General features: G+C 59.7%; 1 protein-coding gene across 11 annotated transcripts in view; it reads right to left on the bottom strand.

Moving 5' to 3' along the window:
* RNF144A (ring finger protein 144A) overlaps positions 1–10,277 on the bottom strand; it is a 91,251-nt gene that overhangs the window by 31,635 nt on the left and 49,339 nt on the right. For 3 of the 11 annotated variants that reach the window (XM_039849507.1, XM_039849509.1, XM_039849508.1), the window contains one exon: positions 6,806–7,017. The exons of 5 other annotated variants lie outside the window; for them this stretch is intronic. In XM_039849507.1, coding sequence (XP_039705441.1) covers positions 6,806–7,017 — 212 coding nt within the window. Of the gene's footprint in view, positions 1–996; positions 1,110–6,805; positions 7,018–9,263; positions 9,471–10,277 lie in introns of those variants that run through there. 3 more of the 11 variants (XM_039849513.1, XM_039849518.1, XM_039849517.1) reach the window with 3 other exon arrangements.

The following is a 10,277-nucleotide window of genomic DNA, read 5'->3' as shown; positions in this document are numbered from 1 at the left end:
TGAGGACTCAGCGAGAAGGTGGTCATCTGATAGCCAGAAACAGGGCTCTCACCAGACCCTGACCCTGGACCTCCAGTCTGCAGATCTGTGAGAAATCAGATGAGTTCCTGTAGTTTAAGCCCAGTCTGTGGCCCTGGTCACGGCGGCCACGACTAACAGCAACCTATGGACGCTGGGGGACCGTGACGCGATGGCGTGGGCTCGGGGACGGTGACAGGCGCACCATCCGCGGCAAGGCGTCGGCAGTGGCGGCCGGAGGCCGCGCGTGGGGCAGGAAGCGGGCAGGACCTGTGCTGTCCCCTGCTCTGCTGGGGCCCCGAAGCCCTTCCATCCACGAACTCCCCGTCCTGTCTGCAGCAGCTCCCTGACCTAAGTCGGAAGCTCAGCCCGGAGCAAACCAAAGCAGAACCGCCCCCAGATCAAGTTTATGTTTAAAAAATTACTGATTTTATTTAAACCAAAATAAGTCTACTGAAATGCAGAATCAGCGGGGAAGGGTACAATTTTCAGCTAGTGTCTCCTCACTCGACACTGTTAAAAATCTGAAAAATACTGGCCTGACTATAGTGGAGCAGGTCTGCGTGTTATTTTTAACCATCAAAACTCCTTATGGGTTTTCACGTGCTAAGGGACACAGAGACACCGAGAAAGGTTCCTGGTAAGGCCCGACTGCACCGCAAGACGCCCCCTCAGACACAACCTCACACCGTGAGGGCGGGGGAGGGGAGGGGAGGGGAGGGCGAGGGAGGGAGGAGGGGGGAGGGAAGGAAGCTGCTCCTGGTCACTGCACCATAACAGGCACCCACATCCAGAGTTCGCAGGGCGGCAGGAGGAGCAGACACAGCTGACAAAGGGTGACCTGCGGACCGGAGGGAGAGGCCGGCCGTGGGAGCTGCCCTCTGCACAGAGGCCCTTCTCAGTTCTCAGCAGGCTCACTGGAGAAACGGCCGCAGACAGTTAAGTGCAGGCTGAGTGGGCTCTCCCTAAGGCACGCACCTGCTCAGGTGAGGGGCACCTGCCCAGGGGAGGGCGGCGAGGAGCTCCGTCCCCTGGGGCATCCTCACTGTGAGATAGAGCATCGGGACCGGGCGGGAACCCCCTGGGTGAGGGTGCCCACGCAGAGGGAGCCGCTTCCTCCCACGGAGCAGCCCTTCCCCCACTGCCGGGGTCCCGCCCTCCAAAGCCTTTGCCAAAGAAAAAAGTCTGTGCTGGGGGAGAGGCCACCTGAGCAAGGTTCCCAGCAAGCCCCAGGGCTCCGCGGCTGCTGCCTGGGGGCGTGGCCAGATGGGGCGCTCCCCACCCTAGGACTTGGCAGGAATCCTGCTGCAAGTGGCCTCGGAAGGATCTGCAAGGTCAGGTCCCCAGGGCCGCGGCCCCGAACCGCCTCCTCGCCTCCTCGCTGGGCAGGGTGGCCCGTGCGCTTGCTCCAGAAGCTGCCTCTCCCGCTGGGGGCTTGGCTTGGGAAACGGCTGGCCTCCAGGGCCGCCCCCCTCCAGCTTCGATTCTAAGGCAGAGCCGCCACAGCCGTCCCCCCACCCCCAGGCTCCCAGGAAGCTCTCCACGGACAAGCCTGAGCGTCTCGGCAGCCCCCACACTGCACTCCGTACCCGGCCGGCTCACCGACCTCCATCCAGGAATGAAATGCAGAGGGAGACACAAAGGACCTATTGTTTCAGCTCCAATTTGCCCACACAAACATCACGCTCCGCTGCCCGCGAGCGCTGCTGTGAAAATCAAAGTCATTACGTTTTAAGGCTGAAGGGTCTTTGGATCTTTTGTCCTTTATGAGATGATTTCCTTGCTCCCGGCTGTTGAGAGATTTGCTGAGAGGTCACAGAACCACCCACCCGCACCCCAAACCACTTCCTTCTACCTGGTAACGTATTATTGACAAACGCTGCCAGTGACAGTTAGACACTGGCCCCATCTTTTCCGGTAAGGACACAGGAGTGAGCAGCAGCGTATGTGACATCATGATAAAGCGTGATAGCTACGGGCCATCCATTCCCTGCCCTGAACTGATCTTACACGCAGGAGCAGTTTGCGGGGTGTGGAGACTACTCCACGCTGCCATCTGCTCCTTTAAGCCCGTCCTGGCTGATGGCAAGGCGGTCTGGGAACACACCTTTGGCCAACTCAGGTGGGGGTAGCACAGGTGCGAAGGCCATTTCCTTCGAGGCGCCTCACGGAAACCTTGTTGCTGGGACAGCAGCCCGGGTTTGGGGCTTGTCGACCCCTTGAGTTAGCGAAAGGGGGCGTAATGGAGTAGGGGGCATTCAGGGGTGGAGAGAGGTCTCTGGGGATGTTCGGAAAGCCTGGGTTGTCACCTCAGCCCTGCTGCTGAGTGACCAGGCGGCCCTTCGTGACCCGGGGCTGTAGCTTTCTGGACCAAGGGCCTCGCCTGCAGCTTTGGCTGGGGAGCAGGCCTCGGGCTCCACCTAGCCTGCAAAGGCCTCCATCTCCCCGAAAAGGTGGGACCCGGCTCACGGCGCCAGGTTCCTGTTGGAAGGTCGGGAACGGGTCTCAAAGTGAGAGCTTTCAAAGGATGACACCTGTCACTGCAGACCCCTTTCACAGCTCAGGAAAGGCTGAGCCAGACTCCCTCCGCTGGGTCCCCGAAGCATCCAGCACCCTCCCTCCCTCTCCAGGGACCCGCCTGCCACCCCGCCTCAAGGGGCCTCCCCTTCCTAGCCCTACGTTTACAGGACCCTCGCTGTCCCCTTACTCCTGACCAGTTAGCCACACGGGAACAAAGGTAGGTGTCCACGCTGTGTTACACTCGGTCCTAGACATGGGAGCACAGGGGGACACCCGGGGTGCCCCACGGAGAGGCCTCTGACAAGGGCCAAGGCCTTTTCCCCGGGCTGATGCGCCTGCCTTCGGCGGCCTCATCAGGAAGGAAAAGGGATCAAATAAAAGGTAAAAACGAGGAATCTGTTTGGAGAAATGCAGGGGGTCAAGGGCAATCACCCTTTAAGCGGCACGAGCTGCGGTTGTCACTGACTTTACCTACTTCTGCCGGAAGATGAAGTGAAACAGGCTCCCGGGTACGTGCGGCAGACCCCCTATCGCTCGGAGGCCCCGGGGGCTGGACTTCCTCTCTCGGGGTCGCCTGGAGTTCGTCTTTCCTTCCTCAGAGCCGGACAGGGCACGGGCGAGGGGAGCGGGCAGCCTGGGAACTCAGGGGCACGCGGACACCCCGATTCTGGGACAAGAAGAGCTGACTCTGCTTCCGGTGTCGGAGGCCACGGCGTCGGCCGGTTCCCCAAAGGCGACCCCGGCCGGATGACACGTGGGACTCGCGAGGGGTCTAAGATCACAGGGGCGTAAACGTCCCCGGCCTTAGGTTCCGGTGGTGGCCCTGCAGCCCAGGACCAAGGACATCCCAGAGGTGGGGGGCACTCAGGACCTCACGACCGAGAACCGCGCGGACACCGAGCGCCCTGAGTGGCCCGGGGCACGTCTGCGACCGAAAGCGCTGAGTCCGCGCACGTGGTGACCACGGGCGAGACTCCCGCACCGCCACCCCGAGCACTCAGCGGGCACAGGCCCCGGGGACGGCGGACAGAACCCACGCGTGTCCCTGCGCTGCGGGAGCCTGCCCGGGCGGGGGGCAGAGCGTCACTAAGTAAGCCGCGTCCGTGAACACGCAGCGTGTTCCGTGGGGGGCTGAGCCGGGCGGGGGCGTGGCGCAGATCGTGTCTGCAGCACCCCACACGCCACCGGGGGGGAGACACAGGCGGAGCGACCTGCTGTGCGGTGCCTGCAACGCGCCAGAGCAGGGATCGGGGGAGTCTGTCCGGCAGGGTCCAGTGACAAACGGGGCTGAGGACAAGTGGTCGCAACCTTGATGCACTTTGAAACAAAAGCCGCTCGGGCGTGCTGACCCTTTGGGTGTGAGAGCGTGCCGGCCCAGGGTGCCCCAGGGCTCTGACCTTAGCAACCGGGAGGGAGGACAGAGGACGGAGCTGCCACCGCTGACGTCCAGGGAAGGAGCAGGTGTGGGCAGCATCATTACCGCCCGGCTGCACGGAGCTCAGTGGACCCCTCGGAGCTCGGTCCCCCTTCCCGCGTGTTATGGGGACAGCGGGCAAGGCCAGCGCAGAGCCCAACAGGATCCCTCGAAGCCTTTACAGCGGGCCCTGTGAACCACGGGCCAGGCTTTTCTTTACGTAGCCTGCAAGTAAGAATATTCTTCTTCTGCATTTTTTAAGATCAAAACACACACACACAGAAGCAAACAAAGCAATGTCGCCAAACGAGCCTAAAACACTCGCTCAGTTTGCTGACCGTTTCACAGGTCAGCGTCCTCAACTGCACATGTGGGGTCAGCACAGGAGCCCCAGACGACACCACAGAGTCCGGACAGTCCTGCCAGAACCCTCCAGGAGGTGAGTCAAGACCAAGGCAAGCACCTGGGCAGCCTGAATCCTGAGAACGTCACTCAGACCACACGTCACACAAGCGGCCCTCTGTGACCTCCGAGATTAGAAAGAGAAGCAACTAGAGACCCGGGCCCCCCACATGTGACCGGGACCCCTCATGGACCCCTAACACGTGACCAGGCCTCCCACACGTGACCGGGCCTCCCACACGTGACCGGGCCCCACACATGACACTCCTTACGATGTAGGAGGCTTGATGTTGACTGCAAACGCAGTTCTCAGTTTCTGTCCTTGGCACCCCGCTCACAGAGACTACAGGTTCCTAAGGATTTGTTCTAGAAAGATGCCAGTGTGGCCCGTTCGAGGGCCCGGAGCTCACGCCCTTAGCTTCCAGAGACTTCTCCTGTGTGAGCGAGCAGGAGCCTTCAAATCCCCGTGTACCATCCGGTGCACCCCATGGGCTATCTGGGGTACCCCATGTGCTATCCAGGGCACCCCATGTGCTATGTGGGGCACCCCACATGCTATCCGGGCCACCCCACGGCGCTCGCACTGGGACCGGACGCGAACACCGGCCACGCCCGCCAGCGGCAGTCACATCCGCCTCCACGTCCACAGACCTGGAAGCAGCGACACGGGACGTCTGCTGGCACGGGCACGGGAGCGGTGGCCCACACACGCCTGGGACAGACGCCCCTCCCACGCCGCCCCCAAACGCTCGTCGCCACCTCCGGGCGTATTCAGAGCTCACGTTCGATCACTAACGCGCCCGAGCCGGGCAGAGCGACGAAACTGTGCTCCACGGGGCTCGACTCTGCCCTCGATGCAGCCGTGGCCTGAGGACGACCGAAGGACCCGCGTTCACAAGCGTGACAGCCCGGAAGAGCCCCACGTCCCCTCGGCAGTACGGCATCAGCGGCCACAGTACCGGAAACGCACCCGACACCGCCCACCTCCACTGGCCCTGAGGACGCACGCGGGAACCCGCAGCGCCCGGCCCCCTGCCCCGCCCTCACGGCACCCCGGGGACCTCCCCCACATCGCTCCCTGCTCCTCCTTATTCATGCCTTGTTTTCTTCACCCTCGAGGGCGTGAGCGCCATGAGGAGTCACCGCTCGACTGCTTAAAACACCTAGTCAAAGGAAACAATCGCTAACATTTGCTCTGTCCTTTACTGCCTGCTTAACTGGGTGGGGCAGATGCCAGCCTCAGCGGGGCACTGCCCGCCGCGCGGGGTGAAGAGGACTTCTCTCTCCAACAGCAGGATGGAAGACCGGGGTCCCGGTCCACCTGGGCCCTGATCGAACAGAGCCGCGGAGCATGCGACACGCCGGCGGGACACAGCGCTTTTGCACGGCCCTCTTCCACTTTCTGTTTTGAAGCCCATCGACCATCTCTACAGAGAGAGGAGCCAGCTCATCACGTTCAGTGGACAGATTAAGAGCCGAGGCTGAAGAAGGGTAAACCATTGGCCCAAAGTCCCAAGGCAACAAGTGGCAAATCCAGGATCTTGACCCCAGGCTCCTGGCTTCAGAAGCCCGTTCCCCTCCTGCTCCAAAGCCTGGGCTAGCCCTGGTCTGCCCCGCTGCCCGGGCGGAGGCTCGGCAGGGCCCCCCGGGGGCCTCCCCCGGTCACAGTCCCCTGCCCCGGGCATCCAGTGTTACGACCGCCCACTCAGTCCGGCTGGCTACCCTGAGAACACAGAAACGCCGCCGGGGTTTTCACCTGAGGATGGTAAAGGCGCGATGCGAGGCCCCTAAGGTTTTTCCCGTCGTAGAGAGCCCCCAGTTACTAAAGAAGGCACGTGGCCCGAGACGGCAAAGACAGACCACTCGGCCGGCTAAGAGGCTGAAAACAGGCCGGTGCTCGGCTTCCCCATGAGGAGCTGATCAGCGTGTGACAGACGGCTCCAGTCTTCCCACGGCCGCTGCCAGAGGCTGCATGGGCCACTCACCGGAAGGAAAACCCGTCCTCTCCCCGGGGTGTCCCCCCCTCACCAGGAGGCAGCCTGGGTCGTCAGTGTGTCCTCGCACACAACAGAAGACCTCGGGTTAGGGGCTGTGACCGGACCAGGCGGTCAGGAGGGTCCACCCGCCGCAGCCCCGTCCACCCAATCCACACGGACCTCTCTGCGCGGGTCCCTAGCCCCACACCTGCCTCACCCGCTGTCCTAGAACTCACAGGGCAACAGGACTGACGCGGAGGACGCCCAAGGCCGCCACAGCCTCTCTCGTCTGACCCTGGCTAGGGTGAGCCGAATGCAGACGACCAAAGCCACGACAGAGAGACGTGACCACGGCACCGCCGTGACCTGCTCCGCGTCCCTCTCGGTCCCAGGGGCTCCCCCGTGCCCACGCTCCGTCCCTCAGCGAGACGGCACGCAGGGCTCCGGGAGGCATGAAAGCAAACCGCGAACTCACTCAGAATCAGTTCCGACATGCTGGCGAAGACCGCAGGAGCGGAAGCGCAGAACTTGAACTTCGGGGACTGTCTCAAAGGGAGGGGAGGCCGCAGCCGAGCAGTCGGGGTCCGAGCGCGGAGCCGGCTCGCCCGGCTTCCTGAGCGTGATGCTTCGCTCGACGCCCGCCCTCCAGAGAACCGGGTGTCATCAAAGAAACTGATGCAACCTTTCCTGGAGGGAGACAGAGAGGCGGAACCTCAAATTACTCCCTGGGAAACGCCACCGACAGGCTGCGAATGGCCTCCCGCGGCCGAGGCGTCTCTGCTGGGCCCGCACATAATAACGCCCGTCTAGCAGCATGTCCTTCCAGCGCACTGCTCTGACCTGCACTTTCACTTCTAGGACCTCTGCAGGGTGTCCCCGGCCATGCAGCCCTCAGTCACAGAGAACAGACGTGCGGCTGCCTCGCAAGTAGTCTGTTTCGGGGAAGGACAAAGTTGCTGAAATGATAATGGGTCTAATGGGACTGGGTCTTCCAAGGATGCGAAACTCTGGTCACTTGAGAATCATGAGCATAGAATCATGGCCCCCAAAATAATAGAGCCTGCTACGTGCAAGCAACGCCGTCCTCCTCCGGGCTGCGACAGGCCTCGGACACGTCGAGGGCCATTCGGGAGCCTCCTGACCCTCCAGAGAGAGGCAGGTCCAAGCTCTCCGGGGCTGGGGAGGACCGTAGCCACCCAACCCTGCACAAAGCTGAGGAGGGCGGGGGGCCAGGTGTGCGCCTCTGGCTCCCCAGACAACGGCGAGCCGGCCACGACACTATTTCATCAGGCCCCCTTGCCCCGAAACTCCCAGGGACTCCCTAGGGACGCTCGTTAAGCGACAGACAACGCCTCAGCGGCCCCCACCAACGCCACTAACACCCTCCCCCTCTCGCCTGTCCTCCTGCCCACTGCCCAGCCCACAGGCCATGCTGCTCGTCCCCTCCGCAGAGGGACTGTCCACCTGCTTTGCCCACTCCCGTCCCCAGAGACGGCGTGAGGGCTCTGCTAGCACAGAGCGGATGTGCGTAAGGACGGGTTGGCACGAAACCCCAGACTCAGTGCCGGGGAAAGGCTCAGGCAGCAGCGTTCCCAGGATCACCGCGCTGTTACTCCAGAAGCTTCCAGGCAACGGCGAGAATGTTATGCCCGTGTAATGTCAGCGAGCTGGCGTCTACGCGACACCTGGTAAAACGTGCCAGGTGTAGAAAGTATTTATGGAGTGGATGGCCCAATCATTACTAGAAACTAGGTGTGATTTTTCTTGTGAAGTAAAAATGCTCACTTTGGCCCAATAAATGTGTGTGAAAATTGTGCGAAGAACCACGTCCGGTCACCTGTGCTCTGGTGTGACCTCGGGTGGAAACGGGCCGGCTTTCCCTTCCTGGGACCCAGGACACCGGCTTCTCGCCCAGGTCTGCCTTCAGCCGGCTCTCTGACCTTGACCCTTGTAAGCTCTCTGCACCCCAAGTTACTCACGTGGAAAATGACAGGGCTCATTTCCACCTATAAGATCAACCGAACATCTTCTGAATAATAATGATCTGGTTATAGTCATGGAGAAGCTCACAAGCAAACATGGCTAGTGACAGCCCACCGTGATAGAACACTTTTAAGGGGCAATAGACATTATTTATCAAGGACCTTAAAAATGTTTAAATCCTTTGGTCAAGTGACCCTTTCCTGGAAATTCATTCACAGAATGAAAAACTGGGAGCATGGAAATGTTTATTAAGGTATTTTCCGTAATATTTAAAAGCTCTAGGTGGATACATGTAATTTTTGAAAAGTGACACCAAATCAGTAAGAACAGGATGGAAGGGTGTGGGCCACAGAATGTCATTTTACACTATTAACCAAGGGCTTTAGGGCACAACTGGTGAGTGGAAAGTGAGTGTGAAAAGCACACGCTCATTACGTTAGGCCCTACAGACAAAGGACACACACTCACACTCGCAAAATCACTGTTCGATTAGAACGAAGAGAAATTATTTTTCTTCCTGCAATATTCCCCTTTATACATAAACTTCAAAACTTCCGCAAAGCCGTGGAAAGTCAAAATAAATAATAAAATGAGAAAAAAAATCGCAAAGCATATCCCAAAGAGTTAATCTCCTTCAAACAGTTTTAGAACTTGAGAAATTAAAAGAATGACGGTCTAACAGAAAACGATCAAAGAACAAGAAATAAATCGCAGGGAAAGAAAATCGAACAGCCCCCCAGTCCAGGTACACAGGAGAGGAATTCAAATTACCCACACGAGACGCCCCTTCTCACCCATGCGACTGGAGACATTCAAACGTTTGGCCAAGCACTGTAGGTGCGGCTGTGGGCTGACCGCCAGCCCCCCGCCCCGCCGACTGTGGGTCCACCTGAGGCAGCACAGGAAAAGGGGGACCTGGGGGACCCGTCAAGCAGCTCCCCAAACCGTACCTGCACTCACCCACTGTCCTGAAATTCCTCCTCTAGGCATGCGACCAGTCAGCCTAGGAAATCAGTCATCACAGCCTTGTTTGAAATACCAAAGGATTAAAGGCCACCCACGTAGAAGACGGGCTAAGTGAACCATGGACGGCCCGCCCAGTGGAACACCAGGCTGCGCAGGAAGGAGGAGGGAGCCTCCTGGACATTAAGCTGGAAAGGTCAGCAGAACTATAAGGAAAAAGAGAAAGCACAGAATATGCTGAACGTCGTACAAACTTTGTGAGTATCTGCACGGTTCTCACTCACACGAAGAAACCCTGGATGGACACCCGAGATCCTAATTAAAACGGTGACCTCACAGGGCGGGGACGCTGGGCGCTGGAGAGGACGGGCCGCCAGGCACGGAGGCAAACGGGGTTTCTTCATATTTACCTTTAAAAAAATGTGAGCGTGAGACTCACTTCAGACGAAAAGACACACATGGACTAACAGTAAAGGGGTGGAAAAGGACCCTTCGCGAGGGACCTGGAGGGTGCGGTGCCGAGCGCGGCACGTCGGGGAGAGGGAGACAAAGGCCGCTCGCGCCTGCGTGTGGGAACGGAACGAACGAGCGCGCAGAGACAGACAGGACCTTCTGACGGTCACCAGACGGGAGGGAGCGTGGGGTTCGGTGAAAAGCGGGGAGGGATTAAGAAGGATAAAGAGGTGGTTACAACACAGTCAGGGAGGCAGGGAGCACAGTATAGGGAGCGCGGCCAACGACACCGTGACACATGCGTGTGGTGTCAGCAGGATGCTGGGTTCACGGGGTGCCACGCCCTGAGCGACACGGGTGTCTAATCGCGATGCTGTAAACCTGACGCCAGCCATCACTTGCCTCCTTAAAGTCAGGGGAGGTGCATCGATACTGTGTAAACTAAGAGAGAAGTTCCAGATGGTATTTTAATGGTATTTTTCTTCTCCGAGGTAACTGAGATTGCCAAAAATGTCCGCATATACCTGCTCTCCCCCAGGTCTCTTCCG

The sequence above is a fragment of the Pteropus medius genome, unplaced genomic scaffold, assembly GCF_902729225.1.
Source record: "Pteropus medius unplaced genomic scaffold, Ma_sr-lr_union100, whole genome shotgun sequence".
Taxonomy (NCBI): Eukaryota; Metazoa; Chordata; class Mammalia; order Chiroptera; family Pteropodidae; genus Pteropus; species Pteropus medius.
The sequence above is the reverse complement of the archived record's forward strand: the minus strand, read 5'-3'. Positions and strand labels throughout refer to the sequence as shown.